At 43.2% G+C, this 16,128-nt stretch overlaps 1 protein-coding gene across 4 annotated transcripts in view; it reads right to left on the bottom strand.

Annotated features, from left to right (window-relative positions):
* Window positions 1-16,128, bottom strand: part of kif21b (kinesin family member 21B) — a 131,863-nt gene that overhangs the window by 51,147 nt on the left and 64,588 nt on the right. For all 4 annotated transcript variants that reach the window (XM_087272963.1, XM_087272965.1, XM_087272964.1 and 1 more), the window contains exons 11-16: window positions 15,786-16,004; window positions 13,298-13,439; window positions 11,730-11,874; window positions 11,111-11,299; window positions 3,440-3,639; window positions 109-216 (exon numbers count right to left, since the gene is read on the bottom strand). In XM_087272963.1, coding sequence (XP_087129089.1) covers window positions 109-216; window positions 3,440-3,639; window positions 11,111-11,299; window positions 11,730-11,874; window positions 13,298-13,439; window positions 15,786-16,004 — 1,003 coding nt within the window. The remainder of the gene's footprint in view (window positions 1-108; window positions 217-3,439; window positions 3,640-11,110; window positions 11,300-11,729; window positions 11,875-13,297; window positions 13,440-15,785; window positions 16,005-16,128) is intronic.

Here is a 16,128-nt window from a genome sequence, read left to right as displayed (position 1 = left end):
ACATTAAGCAGTAGCCCAGCCAGAGTCCTGACTTAAATCCAATTGAGAATCTGTGAAAGGAGCTATATATCATGACAAAGAGAACCTCCAACCTGAGAGAGTATATACCTCTTGTCGCCGCTGCTCTTTCTTCAGTTGTGCGATTTCTCGGTTCCTCTTGGCGTCGATCATCCTCCTCCTCTGCTGCTCCTCCTTCATCTGCTTCATCAGTGCCACCTACAGGTGGATTCAATGACACACTTAAAAGCAGCTTTAGTGATTAAGGGCATTATGGGATGGCCTTATTCCAGACAGAATTCCTTTTTGTACAATGCACATTTTGCAAATGTACACTTCCCGATCCGAAGGCTGAAGTCAGTTATCTATTTTTTATTCTTATTTTTATCTTTTTTATTTTCATTATTTGTTTTCATTTTCTTACACTTCTTGTTTATGTAAAGCACTTTTAATTGCTACTGTGTGTGAAATGTGCTGTATAAATAAACTTGCCTTGCCTAAGGCCCCGTTTACACTAATGCGTTTTAGTTTGAAAACGCATAAGTTTTGCTACGGTTACGCCATCCGTCCACACTACGCCGGAGTTCTCGAGCGCCGAAAACGGAGCGTTTCGAAAACGCTGGAGAGGCCGTTTTCATTCTGAAACGCAGCTGCTCCGTCTCAGTGTGGATGATGGAAAACGGAGACATTTGAAAACGGAGGCGGGGCTGCAGACATTCGCCTCTCTGATTGGGGCTTTCCTGAATATTAAGTAGCCTAACACGCACAGTTCAGTCCTGCATCTTCTCCGTGTAAGTTAAAACTTCGCAAGTTTGATCAAGGCTGCAGTCTCTTCTTCTCAGTTTGATATGGAAAACAGACTATACCGAGGACACGGGTAAATCTTCAAAGGGAACAGTGTACTTTATAACTTCATTCACATCACCCTGGCTACGTTGTTTTACTTTCTCAACAATAAAATGTAAACATGATATAAGGAACTGCCTATTTTCATTTTAATATTAACAACTAAACAGACAGCAAAAATGTTGAGGCGCCGTGCTGCAAATATGAGCGTCATCTTCACTGTGTGTATATTTATAACAAAACGGAGCCGATAACAACTGCCTCCTTTCAATTTCAGTGAAAATACGAAACACACCCTCTCTTTGCTGAATATCAGTTTTAATCGATAATGGCCATTATAAAAGTATAACATACAATAAGTTTATACATTATAGGAAATAAAGGCAAGCGATCAGTCAATATACAGAATGTACGTGCTTACATTAATCATTAACTTATCTTTGCGCTCAGCCAAAACACGTTACCTGAGAACAAGTAATAGATTCCAATGCCCAATGAATATGTCGTTAAATAAAGACAACAAGATGAAAGAAATATCCCGTTTAATAAATATAGTGAGGTTAGATCCAGCGGGAGATGCTTGATGAGAAGTCCGACTAGCACAGCTCTCATCTGGGTAGATTGGCTACAGCGCTTGCCTGAGAGTGTGTGTGTGGTCACGTGATGTGCGTTTTTAGCGTTTTGGTGTGGACGGAGAGCAGTTCAGAAACGCTGGGTGAAACGCGAGTGTGGACGCGGATCGTTTTCATTCTAAAACGCCGTTTTAAAACTAAAACGCACTAGTGTAAACGGGACCTAAGATCCAGGCCCGGATTGGCTAATCGGGAGGACCGGGAGAATTCCCGGTGGGCCGGTCTGTTTTTTGGCCGCGAGGGCCGGTGTCCCTAGCTGCTTGCACTCTCAGCAGTCACACTTTTTTCTTCTATTTATTTATTTTGACAATAGCTTTACTCTTTTTATTCATTATTTTGCCGCAGTGCCGCTCTTTTTATTTAATTTCTTGCAGCCCCGTGAGAAAAATGCAGCCTGCAGATTAACTAACGTTAATGATGATGATGTAATGTAACTATCAACCCCAAACAGTGGCACCTTAGTGAATATAAGAATTCGAATAAAATGAATAATACACCTGCTCAATGAAAATCTAATGATTCACTACATTAATAAATCTGACTTAACTTGATCAGAAATCTAAAAATAGGAGAAAAAGATTGAGCCATCAAAAGAAAGTAGTGCTGTGTCTTAAGGATCGCAAGTCATTAGTTATTTTGAACTCTCAGTAATGATTAAATCACACTGAACTGAGCTAAACTGAACTGAACTGAACTTAAACACTAAAACCTGAACCACACTGTTCCAGTTACTGAACCACACTGTTCCAGTTACTATGACCATTTATGTGAAGCTGCTTTGACACAATCTACATTGTAAAAGCGCTATACAAATAAAGCTGAATTGAATTGAATTGAATTTTTTACTCTCACTGTAATAGCGCCAATGTGGTCCAGTGGTAAGCACATTGCGTTTCAATGTCGTGGACCCGAGATCGAACCTCCCATGAAAAATCTTTTTTTTTTTTCCGATTTTAATGTTAAGACATAAAATACTGTTAGGGCTGCTGAACATTTGAATTTCTAAAGCAGCAGTTTTCTTGAAAAAGACGTGATGGTGCCATTAGTAACTGAATTGGAATCAGTCGTGAACTGAGGTGGGCCGGTCTGGCTTGAAACTCCAGGGCTGAAAATGAGTCCCACTCCGGCCCTGCTAAGATCAGTTGGTGCATCCCAAATTGCATCCTTACAGTATGCACTATTCTACGCCACGTTGTATTATAAATGTAATTCAAAGATAAAACTTACACTTTAAGAACCCGAATATGTACATAATAGTTTATCTATTTACTTGATGTACTATGGTGTACTCTGTACTTAATTGTTTTCTTTTTGAATTTATTATCAAATGTAATATACTTCCGTCATGCAGAGCTGCTTTTTCAGCATCACTGCTCCAGTTTTCAGTGTCACACAATCTTCCAGATATCATTCTTATTATTAAAATCCATGATGATGTTTTAATGATGTTTAATGTTAAAAATGCTTAATTTGTCTGCAAATTGTAGTATATTAAAACTGTTTGAAATTAATTAATTTGTTTGATTTTGCTGTTTCTTTTGAAATATTAAGAAAATTACCTTTAAAGTTGAACATATTAAGATCTTAGCAATGCATAATATTATTTAAAAATGCATTTTTGATATATGTTTGGTATGAAATGCACAATTTAAACGTACTCTTTTCTTAGTATTCTAATGTTTTTTGGCATTAAAAGAAAGATCAATAATTTTGACCCGTACAATACAGTTTATTTTTGGCTACTGTCAAAAATATACCAATGCAACTTAAGACAAAAGAAAGACTCTTGTATCTTTTGAATGAACGATACTGCATGCTTTCAAATTCTGGCAAACTTTACAATACAAATAATGCAATTTTATTATGCTATGCTTTTTAATGGTGTGTAGTAAGTAGATTTGTGTAATGGTTTAATCTCCTGATGGCCTGCAGAGGGCGCTGTATTCCTAAAAATGCCCTCTCACCTTTGCCTTCTTCATCTCGGCCACCTCAGACTGCAGTTTCTTCAGCTCTCTCTCGTATCGGCCCTGGTTCTTCAGCAGACGCGCGTGCTCCTTCTGTGCGGCCTGGAGCTTCAGCAGATCCCGGTTCATCTCCTTCAGGCGCTTCTCGTACTCAGACTTCACCTTACTGGCTTTCTCTTCAGTGTAGTTCTCCATCGACACTAAAAAACAAATTATTCAAAAAGAGGAACTATTTCATCTGTTAAACAAAGTTCTGCACAGTTCACCCAAAAATAAACATTTCAATTCAATTATTGTTTCAAGTAATAATTATTGTTTCAAAGCAGCTTTAGAAAAGGTGCATGTTATTGCATTGCAGTCAAATTCAGAACAGTTAAAGGTCCCGTGAAGTACTTTGAAATGTGTATTTTTTTATTCGATATTTAATCTTTACCAAAAACATGGGAGTAGCCCCTCCCCTTTTCAAAGAACAGCCAGTATTGTTTGTTTTTATCACAGCTCTTTCAGTAAAAAATAGGCAAAATAAAATAAATGTGACTTTCTCTAGAAGAAAAAGTATTATAGGAAATACTGTGAAAAATTCCTTGCTCTGTATATATATATATATGTATGTGTATATATATATATATATATATATATATATATATATGTATGTATATGTATGTATGTATGTATGTATATATATACAGAGCAAGGAATTTTTCACAGTATTTCCTATAATACTTTTTCTTCTAGAGAAAGTCACATTTATTTTATTTTGCCTATTTTTTACTGAAAGAGCTGTGATAAAAACGTTCGAGGTTACAGAAGTAACCCTTCGTTCCCCGAGGAGGGGAACGGAAGTGCCATGAATGGGAGGATTCGGATCAGAAGCCGCTTATCTGGAGAGTATTGAACGGGCCAATGAATGAAATTAATTGGCAGCGTAAGCTTGCGCAGGTGTGCGACATCTGCAATCATCTCAGCATATAAGCACACCTGAAGCCAGCAGACGCCATCCTTTTAAGCTGAAGAGACTTTCAAACAGCTAAGGGACAGTCATTATGGCGACGGAATATGGCACTTCCGTTCCCCTCCTCGGGGAACGAAGGGTTACTTCTGTAACCTCGAACGTTCCCCTTCGGTTGGGGAACTTCAGTGCCATGAATGGGAGAATATGGAAAGCGCCATAATGACTGCACCTTACCAACACCCCCGATGAGGAGATAGTCAAGCAAGCGTGACGCACCCACATCATGGGGGGCGCGGTCCTCCAACGTGTCCCTGGCCCTAATTTATCCTACTTCAACAGAAGTTTTACGGATTTAGATATATTTTTTGGGAAGTCGTGAGCATCTAGATAATTCTAGGAAATACGACAGTACGTTGGGAAGCGTGCAATCCCGATAGGGAGGACGCTGCGGAGGCCATCCGTTACCCAAGGGGGGGATAGATGGCAGAATTTACCTATGGACTGGCCCTAAAAAGGGGGAGTACGCATAGCAAAGAGTGGTTAGCGGAGAGGGAAGACACGGGTCCGCCCAGGGGGGGGACTTAACCGTGGCGGAATAAGCATATGGGATCGCCTAGTGGGGATCACGCATAGCAGGCACCTATACCCAAAACGCGGGCTGACCAGCGGGCAGACCTACAACGTAGTGGGCCAGCAAGTGACTCCTCCGCTGAGTCAGTGCTGGGGGCCACGGAGGAATCTGCAGGGCTCACCTGACGGGGAACTTTACTGACAGATAAAAAAGGCGCACGTACCTCCGTGTTAGGGAGAATGGCGCAGCAAGCGTGTTTCAACACCCTACCGAGTTGTCTCCTCAATCACCAAAGGGTTACCTAATACCCTTGAGGAAACCGGCTCCACTCGCAGATTGTAAAACCTTGCAAATGTGTTGGGTGTCGCCCAGCCCGCAGCTCTACAGATGTCTGTTAGAGAGGCGCCGCGTGCATGCGCCCAAGAGGATGCAACGCTCCGAGTGGAGTGTGCACGTACTCCCGGGGGACACGGCTGACCTCGACTCGAATAAGCGAGTGAAATGGCATCCACAATCCAGTGGGATAATCTTTGTTTCGATACGGCACTTCCCTGCTGCCGACCGCCATAACAGACAAAGAGCTGCTCAGATGATCTAAAATTCTGAGTACGGTCCACATAAATGCGCAGAGCGCGAACTGGACAAAGTAAAGAAAGGGCTGGGTCTGCCTCCTCCGGGGGCAGCGCTTGCAGGTTCACTACCTGATCTCTAAAGGGGGTGGTAGGAACCTTGGGCACATAACCGGGGCGGGGTCTCAGGATAACGTGAGAGTAATCCGGCCCGAATTCCAGGCACGAGTCACTGACCGAAAATGCCTCCAGGTCCCCGACCCTCTTGATGGAGGCCAACGCAACCAGCAGAGCTGTCTTCAGGGACAGAAATCTTAGAGATACTGATTCGAGTGGCTCAAAGGGATCGGATCGCAGACTCGTGAAAACGAGGGCGAGATCCCAAGAGGGCATGAGAGGGGGGCGAGATGGATTAATTCGCCTAGCACCCCTAAGGAACTGGATGACCAGGTTATGCTTTCCCACGGTGCCGCCAGCTACCGCGCTATGATAAGCGGAGATGGCGGCCACGTAAACCTTGAGAGTGGAGGGCGACAGCCTGCTGTCCAACTTCTCTTGAAGGAAAGAGAGCACAACACTAATCTGGCAATTTCGGGGGTCTTCTCTGCGAGAGACGCACCATTCAGTGAATAGACTCCACTTCAGGGCGTAGGCGCGCCTCGTGGAGGGGGCTCTAGCCTGAGTGATGGTATTAACCACCGCAGTCGGTAGGTTACCTAAGTCTTCCTCGCGTCTAGGGACCACACGTGGAGGTTCCAAAGATCGGGGCGAGGGTGCCAGATGGTGCCCTGTCCCTGAGAGAGTAGGTCCTCTCTCAAAGGGATCCGCCAGGGGAGGGCCGTCGCGAGGAGTGAGAGCTCTGATATCCAGGTCCGGTTGGGCCAAAGGGGCGCAACTAGCAGAACCTGTTCCTCGTCCTCCCTGACCTTGCACAGAAACTGCGCGAGCAGGCTCACAGGGGGAAACGCATACTTGCGCATGCCCCGAGGCCAGCTGTGGGCCAGTGCATCCGTGCCGAGAGAGCCCTCGGTCAGGGAAAAAAACAACTGGCAGTGAGCGTTCTCGGGGGAAGCAAACAGATCGATCTGGGCCTCCCCGAATCGCGCCCATATCAGCTGAACAGACTCGGGGTGGAGTCTCCATTCTCCAGGGCGTAACAGCTGTCGTGAGAGCGCATCGGCTGCACGATTGAGCGTGCCTGGGACGTGAATGGCGCGCAGCGATTTCAGCCGCGGGTGACTCCAGAGGAGCAGACGGCGGGCGAGCTGAGACATGCGGCGAGAGCGCATACCCCCCATGCGGTTGATATACGCCGCCGCCGCCGTACTGTCCGTCCTGACCAGCACGTGTTGCCGCTCCAGCACCGGTAAAAAGCGGTGGAGAGCGAGGAACACTGCCAACAGCTCTAGGCGATTGATATGCCAATGCAGCTGGGCACCCTTCCAGAGGCCCGCAGCCGCATGCCCGCGACACACGGCCCCCCAACCCGTGTTGGAAGCGTCTGTTGAAACAACAACATGGCTGGACGCCTGTCCTAGAGGCACACCGGCCTGTAGGAACGAGGGGTCGTTCCAAGGGCTGAGGGCGCGGCGACACAGCGCAGTAACCGAGACCCGGTGTGTGCCCGCGTGCCATGCGCGTCTGGGGACCCGATCGTGAAGCCAGTGCTGAAGTGGTCTCATATGGAGCAACCCGAGCGGCGTGACGGCGGCTGCGGATGCCATATGCCCCAGGAGCCTCTGAAAGAACTTCAGTGGGACCACTAGTTTGCTGTCGAGCTCCCTCAGACAGTTCAGCAACAGGCGAGCGCGTTCCTCGGAGAGGTGCGCTACCATGGTGATCGAGTCCAGCTCCATCCCGAGAAAAGAAATCCTCTGCACTGGGGCGAGTTTGCTCTTTTCTCGGTTGACCTGAAGCCCCAGTAGGCGGAGATGCCGAAGCACCTCGTCCCTGTGCATAATCAATTGCTCCCGCGAGTGGGCTAAAATCAGCCAGTCGTCGAGATAATTGAGTATGCGAATGCCCGCGAGCCGAAGGGGCGCTAGGGCACCCTCCGCGAGTTTGGTGAAGACCCGCGGAGACAGAGAGAGCCCGAAGGGGAGGACCTTGTACTGCCACGCTCGACCCTCGAACGCAAACCGCAGAAATTGGCGGTGGCGTGGAAGAATGGAGACATGGAAATACGCGTCCTTCAGGTCTATGGCTGCAAACCAATCCCGAGGACGAACGCATTGGAGAATGCGCCTCTGCGTGAGCATTCTGAACGGCAGCTTGTGCAGACAGCGGTTCAAAACGCGCAGATCTAGGATTGGCCGTGACCCACCGCTCTTTTTGGGTACGATGAAGTATGGGCTGTAAAACCCACTCTCCATCTCGGCTGGAGGAACCGGCTCGATTGCACCCTTCGCCAGGAGGGCAGCAATTTCCTCTCGCAAGACAGGGGCGGACAGGGGGTTGACCCTGGAGAAATACACGCCCGTAAACTTGGGGGGCCGTTTCGCGAACTGAATCGCGTAACCGAGTCTGATTGTGCGTATGAGCCACCGCGAGGGGCTGGCCCGCGCTAACCAGGCAGGCAGAGCCCTCGCTAATGGAGTCATCGCTACAATCGCTGACGTACCAGCGGTGGGGCAGCGCGGAGTGGGTGTGCTGATCCGGGAAGCACGAGGGTCCCGCGGAAAAGCTGGAGGAGAGCGATTCGCTCTGGCTCCGCACCCTGACTCCGGAGAGGGGGCTGGAGGGCTGAGGGAAGGGAGACCGTCCCCCCAGCGCTCGTGAGCCACTGGCGAAGCACGTAGAGTCTGCGAGCCGGAAGGCAGCGCGTCCCGGACTGGCAGAACTCGTGCAGTCACATCCGGGGAAGGGAAAAAGTGCTCTTTTACTGATGTTTTGGTGGCACTGAAAAGTACCGTTGTTATCGGGGCCCCGCCCTCCAGCGGGGAAAGAGCAAGTTTCCTCTTCTCCGGATGGCCTGTCTCAGGGACGCTTCGCGGTCCGTTTACCGGACTTAACGGCGCCCTGGGCAGGAGGGGCTGCCTGCTTTCGAGGTGAACGCCGCGCCCGCTTGGCCGGAGGCGCAGGCGGGGGCGGGGCAGCACTCGTTGGCGGGCGCCCTCGGCGAGGAACAGCGGAGGTGGATGGCTCGGCGGGCGGAGCGGGCTTACGGCCACGCCGATAGATGACATTGCCCATCGCATCCGACTGCTCTTTCACCGCCTTGAATTCCTGGGTGAATTCACCGACGGTGTCGCCGAACAGGCCAGCCTGGGATATGGGCGAGTCAAGAAAGCGAACTTTGTCAACGTCGCGCATATCGGCCAGGTTTAGCCAGAGGTGGCGTTCCTGAACCACAAGTGTGGACATCGTCCTCCCCAGCGCACACGCGGCGGACTTAGTAGTCCGAAGAGCATAGTCGGTCGCGGTGCGCAGCTCATGTAATAAGCTTGGGTTGGACCCGCCCTCGTGCAGCTCGGCCAGCGCCTGCGCTTGGTAGCGCTGGTAGGTGGCCATCGCGTGCAAAGCAGAAGCAGCCTGGCCCGCAGCCTTATAAGCTCTGGCTCCGAGGGAGGCAGACAACCTACAGGCTTTGGACGGGAGGCGGGGCAAACCCCGCCACGTAGAGGCGCCGCGCGGACAAAGATTGACCGCGATAGCGCGCTCCACTGACGGGATCGCCTCATACCCCCTGGCAGCTCCGCCGTCAAGGGCGGTGAGGGCGGAGGCACTCGCAGCACGGGCAGAGAAAGGTGCCCTCCAGGACTGCGTGAGCCTACTGTGCACTTCCGGGAAGAAGGGGACGAGAGGCTTCGAAGGCTTCGCCTTCTGGTCCTCTACGTAGCACCCATCTAGTCGGTCCGGCCGCGGAGCTGGGGGATAAACCATCTCCAACCCCACGGCCGAAGCAGCCCGGGAAAGCACGGCTAACATGTCCGCTTCAGGATCCGATTTGACAGCGCTCACCTGCCCGGAGGGGGCGAGCGGGTCCGGATCTTCGTCGGACAGTGAAAGCCCACCCTCCGATGCCGCGGAGGACATCTGATCTCCGGTGTCAGCGAGTGTGAGAGCTACCATCTGGTTAGACGGATCACTCTCACCACCCGAAGCTTGGATGGAGCGCCGTGAGGAGCGAGAGGTCCGCGAGCCCGTGGGCGGCGGATTAGCTCCCGCTGAAACCCTCAGATCTGCCCGAGCGCCCGCTGCTTTTTTAGAACAGGAGGCAACTGGGGTGGCTCGCTCTCTTGCGAAAGTTAGCCGCGATCTTAGCTGTGCAACGGTCATGGCATCGCAATGACGACATGAACCGCCCGCGAGCACCGCATTAACATGCTGGACCCCCAAACATGCAATGCAGTGATCGTGTCCATCATCCGGAGACAGGAAACCCCCGCATCCAGAAACGCACAGTCGGAGCGCCATCCTGAAAAGGACGTGCTGCACGACTGTGTTGCTCTTTTAGGAAAGTTGCAACTATACGCACCGCTCTGGAGGACCGGACCCAAAGAACCGCGGGCAAGGGAGTAACCCAGCTCGACCGTCTGCCACCGCGAAGACCCACTCTGGACCGGGAGACACACTCGTTCGCTCTGAAGTGCTGATCAGCAAGAGGAACCCTCATCGACTCACTCAGAAAGGATCTGAAGCGAAAAGGATGGCGTCTGCTGGCTTCAGGTGTGCTTATATGCTGAGATGATTGCAGATGTCGCACACCTGCGCAAGCTTACGCTGCCAATTAATTTCATTCATTGGCCCGTTCAATACTCTCCAGATAAGCGGCTTCTGATCCGAATCCTCCCATTCATGGCACTGAAGTTCCCCAACCGAAGGGGAACAAACAATACTGGCTGTTCTTTGAAAAGGGGAGGGGCTACTCCCATGTTTTTGGTAAAGATTAAATATCGAATAAAAAAATACACATTTCAAAGTACTTCACGGGACCTTTAACTGTTCTGAATTTGACTGCAATGCAATAACATGCACCTTTTCTAAAGCTGCTTTGAAACAATAATTATTACTTGAAACAATAATTGAATTGAAATGTTTATTTTTATTTTCTATGCATATATATATATGTATGTATGTGTATATATATATATATATATATATATATATATATATATATATATATATATATATACATACACACATACATACATACATATATATATATATATATATATATATATATATATATATATATATATATATATATATACACATACATATATATATATATATATATATACACATACATATATATATATATATATATATATATATATATATATATATATATATATATATATATATATATATATATATATATATATATATATATATATATATATATATATATATATTGCTTAAGAGGGCTTAAATGTTTTTTAAAAAAAATTATTCTAGCCAAAATAAAACAAATAAGACTTTGTCCAGAAGAAAAAATAATATAGGAAATACTGTGCGGTTAAACATCATTTGGGAAATATTTGAAGAAAAAAAAAATCACAAGATAAGCTAATAATTTAGACTTTAACTGCACATTCTTTACTGAAATAAGCATGGTTTGTAATTAAAGTGCTCACTGAGGTTGTGCAGCACGCGGTCTCTCTCCAGCTGCGTGTCTCTGATCTTGTTCTGCAGCAGGATCAGCTTCTCCTCATACTGACTCTTGAGCGTCAGCAGCCGCCGCTGGCTGTTCTCCAGCTCATCGATGAGTCTCTGCTTGATCTCGATCTCGCACGTCAGGTCCGCCAAATCTGCCTGCAGGTTCACTGAGAGAGAGAGGTCAACAGGTCAGTGAGTGCGTTCACATGGACACCAATACTCAAGACAAGACTTTAATAAAGCAATTTTTGACTACCTTAAATCTAACTAAAGTCATAATCCAACTAAACAAATGGAATCAAGACATGTGGAGTATTCCTGTTTAAGTGGCATTATTGAAAGGCAGTACAGACATGTAAACACTGCAATCAAACTATTACTATTAACTATTAACTTAAAAAACGAATCGCTCCCCAAAACCACACATGCAGCCGCGAAGAACGCAAGCTGTTGTTGCGTGAAATGCCGGAGGAATCTAGCATCGAATGCAGACGCAAAGTTCAGATTCAGGCAAATCATTAGATTACTGATGTTCATGTATCATCATCATGTGTTCATGTGTGTGTGTGTGTGTGATGAGTGTATCCTAGAATGCACCTTTCTCATCGGTGTCAGAGTCCGAATCCACCAAGCTCTCGTCGCTGTCGAACTCTTCCTCCTCCCTGGTTTCCTCTTCCTCTTCCTCTTCTTCATCGCAGCCGCTCTCACCGTGATCATCCTCTTGCAGTGGATACATGCCATCCTGAAGAAGAGCAAACAGAGAATCACATCTCAAATGTAGATGATGATGATAATAATAATAATAATAATAATATCATTAATTTATAATTTACATTAATATGTTAATTCAAAACATACAAAATAAATGAATAAAATCGTTACAAATAAACAAATAAATAAAATAAACAAAAGATATTTTATTAAAATAAAACATATATAAATATAAATAAATTAAAATACAAATATATAAATACAAATAAATAATAAAAAACATGCAAATTAATAGATTTTTTGATTAATTCGTTAATTAAAGACAAGTAAATAAATAAAAATGAATAAATAAATAAAAATCAATCAATAAATACAAATAAAGAATTACAGATATTTTAAATAATATTAATTAATAAATATTTTGTGAAGCCGTATTAAAAAAATATTTAAAATATTCTTCCAAAATAACAGTATTATGCTTAAATATAGGGCTATAAGAAGTTTTATTTCTTACAATTTTTTGAAATATTACAACCTTACATTTGCAAAAAATAAATAATAAATAAATAAAATAAACAAAAAATATTAATATTAAATAAAATACAAAATATATAAATATATATGCATTAAAATACCAATACGCATAAATAATTAAAATTGTGTAAATTGATTATTTGATTGATTAATTAAATTAAATAATTAATTAAAGACATGTAAATTAATAAAAATAAATAAATATTTAAAAATAAAATTTAAATATAAAAATATATAATTATAAATAGATAAAATAGATGATTAAATACAGTTAAATTACAAATAGTAAAAATCAATTATTAATAAATAATTATTAATAAATATTTTGCTAAGCCTTAATAAAAAATGTTAAAAACATTATTATATCATGCTTAAATATAGGAGTGGATGTAGTGTTTTTTCTTTACAGTTTTAAGAATATTACAACCTTACATTCTTAATATTTACAATCATATAACGACATACAAATAAATAAATAAATAAAAATGAGTAAATTAATTGATTAATTCATTCATTAAAGGCAAGTAAAGAAATGAAAAATAAAATTTATAATTAAAAACAATCTAAAAATGTATAAATAAAAACAAATAAAGAATTAGAAATAATATTAATTACAAAAAAATAACTATTATTAATATTTTACTAAGCCTCAAAATAAAATATTAAAAACCTTATCATTCCTAAATTACAATATTACGCTCAAATATAAGACTGTGCAGTTTTTTTTTTTTTAAATTTTGAAATATTACAACCTTAACAACATTCTTAAAACATTGTCACTACATAGTTTGTTTTTCTTGTAAAACATACTCTAATATTAATTTTTTCTTGAACCATTTAAACTTTATATTATTCAAGTGTATTAATAATCGCATTAAATCCACAAAACACTGACAATGAAACACAGAATAATCTCTCACCTCTTCAGGCTCATTATCAGAGTCTCCATCTCCATTTTCTCGTCTCTCTTCATTCGCTCGGTTCAGCCCGTTCTCACTCTTCTCTCCGCTTTCCTCGGGATGAAGTTTGGCTCTCTTCTTCAAACCCTTTTCTTTCTCTGGACTAAAACAGACAATAAATCAGAAGACAGAATCAATACACAATTCATCACCCAGAAACCTGCACACACACAAACAAACAAAAACAAAACAAGACACTGGCTCATAATTCTGACAACGTCTGATGCAAAAACCTCATTTAATAGTCACATAATGGCACTTCAGGGAGAGATTTACCCTTTTGCGGGTCAGCAGAGAATTCTAGTAGCAATTGGGATCACAAATGAGCCCTGGCCTTTCTCCCATTAGAGCCAATCTGCAGAGTGAGACGATCCTGAAGTCATATTCATAATTACAGACCATTCGCTGAGAGACGCTTGTATCTGTGCCAGCTCAGACTGGCACAAACACACAGATAAATCTAAAGTCTGGCACGTTTTACTGCCACTTATTGGCTTAGTAGCATAAAACCGAAGAGGACGAGCGTAATAAAGTCATCCAAACACACAAACGGGACAGCAGGTTGTCAAACCTCTGCTATAATCATGAACAAAGTGCAAGATGTCCGAGACGTCCCGCAGCAGGAATTCTTGTTCAAAATCATATTCATAATCAATAATTAATGCACAATTGCTGTGAATATTGCAGTCATGACACTTCAGATATGATATTAAAGGCTCTGATGCAGTTCAAATGTGGTCCTCAACCCCCAAACATTGTCAAAGGATTAAACACGCCCTATTTTTTTGGTTGAATGATATCTAATGCTAAAATAAAAATGCCACTTTTTACACTGCTGTCTGAAATACAGTGCAATGTTCAGACTGACCGATCTGAATCAAGTTATTCCCAGATAACAACTGATAAATAAAGCAGGCTGATTTGGGACATTTATATGTTTCTGTCTCATTTTTGACTGCTTGGCGCCATCTTGTGATTTAATAATGCGCAGGTTAGTGTATACTCCATCAGCTGTTTTAGTTTCTGTCAGCTTTGTGTTTTTGGCTGTTTGGCGCCATCTTGTGTCTGAATAATGCGCAGGTTAGTGTATACTTCATCAGCTGTTTTAGTTTCTGTCAGCTTTGTGTTTCTGACTGTTTGGCGCCATCTTGTGTTTGAATAATGCACAGGTTAGTGTATACTCCATCAGCTGTTTTAATTTCTGTCAGCTTTGTGTTTCTGACTGTTTGGCGCCATCTTGTGTTTGAATAATGCACAAGTTAGTGTATACTCCATCAGCTGTTTTAATTTCTGTCAGGTTTGTATTTTTGGCTGTTTGGCGCCATCTTGTGTCTGAATAATGCACAGGTTAGTGTATACTCCATCAGCTGTTTTTGTTACTGTCAGCTTTGTGCTTCTGATTGGTTGGCGCCATCTTGTGTCTGAATACTGTACAGGTTAGTATAAACTCCATCAGCTGTTTACGTTACTGTCAGCTTTGTGTTTTTGACTGTTTGGCGCCATCTTGTGTTTGAATAATGCGCAGGTTAGTGTATACTCCATCAGCTGTTTTGATTTGTCAGCTTTGTGTTTTTGACTGTTTGGCGCCATCTTGTGATTTAATAATGTGCAGGTTAGTATATACTCCATCAGCTGTTTATGTTACTGTCAGCTTTGTGTTTTTGACTGTTTGGCGCCATCTTGTGTCTGAATAATGCGCAGGTTAGTGTATACTCCATCAGCTGTTTTCATTTCTGCATTTCTTTGCATTTAATTAAATAATTAATAAACTATTACGGCTCGGAACAATGTATTATGTTTAATATTTATGCCTTGTGGCAAGTAGCCATGTAAAAAGTTAGATAAAGTAGATCCAGGATGTTTGTTTTTGAGAATAAAGCCCTAAAAAAAAACTATATTCCATAAAAGAGCCATTTATTTGTATATGCTAATTATGAGCCATTTAAGTGTTTATAATTGGTTACTTTACAAAACTTTATCTGCCATCTGAAATTTTCAGCAGAAATAAGCATTTTTCTCAGGCTGTTGTATGTAGTTTTAGTAATTTCACTCTTAGTTCAAAGTTTTCATTGCCTTTAAAGTGAAATAACAGAACATAAACATACAAGGTTAAAAAGGCAAACTTTAGAGGAGATTTTGAGATTGCACTTAGAGGTTTTTGCATCTGAACTCTTTATATATACATCATCTACAGTATATACTATATTACTGCAGGTTAACTATGTTTATATACAATAACTTTAACTATTAAAAGCTATTAGTTACTAATTAATTAGTTAAAGTTAATAGTAACTAATAAAGTTATTCCGGATGTGATTGTAATGCAATAATGTGCACCTTTAGTAAAGCTGCTTCGAAATAATAATTAACGTGAAAAGCGTTACAAACTTGAGTGGATTGAATATTTTACAGCACTGTTCATCAACTTAGGCTGCGCTTCAGACCTCACCTCTTCCTCCTCTGGTTCCTCTCTTTCTTCTTCAGCCGCTCCACATCTAATTTGGCCTGGCGAATCACATCGGTCATCTCCGCCTCCATGGAAACAGAGGGGGAGGAGCCAATGGATGGAGCAGATGGGTGGGATGCGGGATACGGAGAGCGGGACGACAGACGAGACAAACTGCGCCTCAGAGACTCGTTCATGGCTTCACTTTCCAGCAGCTTAGACCTGAAAGAGAGCAAGATTTCAGTCATCGGCTATTAAAGAAATACCAACAATTTTTTTTATTAGTTTATCTAATTAATATTTAATTCAAATTATTTTTATTATACATTTTCAAGTAGGGGTCAGA

Source organism: Danio rerio, chromosome 11, assembly GCF_052040795.2.
Source record: "Danio rerio strain M-AB ecotype USA chromosome 11, GRCz13ab, whole genome shotgun sequence".
NCBI lineage: Eukaryota > Metazoa > Chordata > Actinopteri > Cypriniformes > Danionidae > Danio > Danio rerio.
This window is presented reverse-complemented; position numbering and strand designations above follow the sequence as displayed.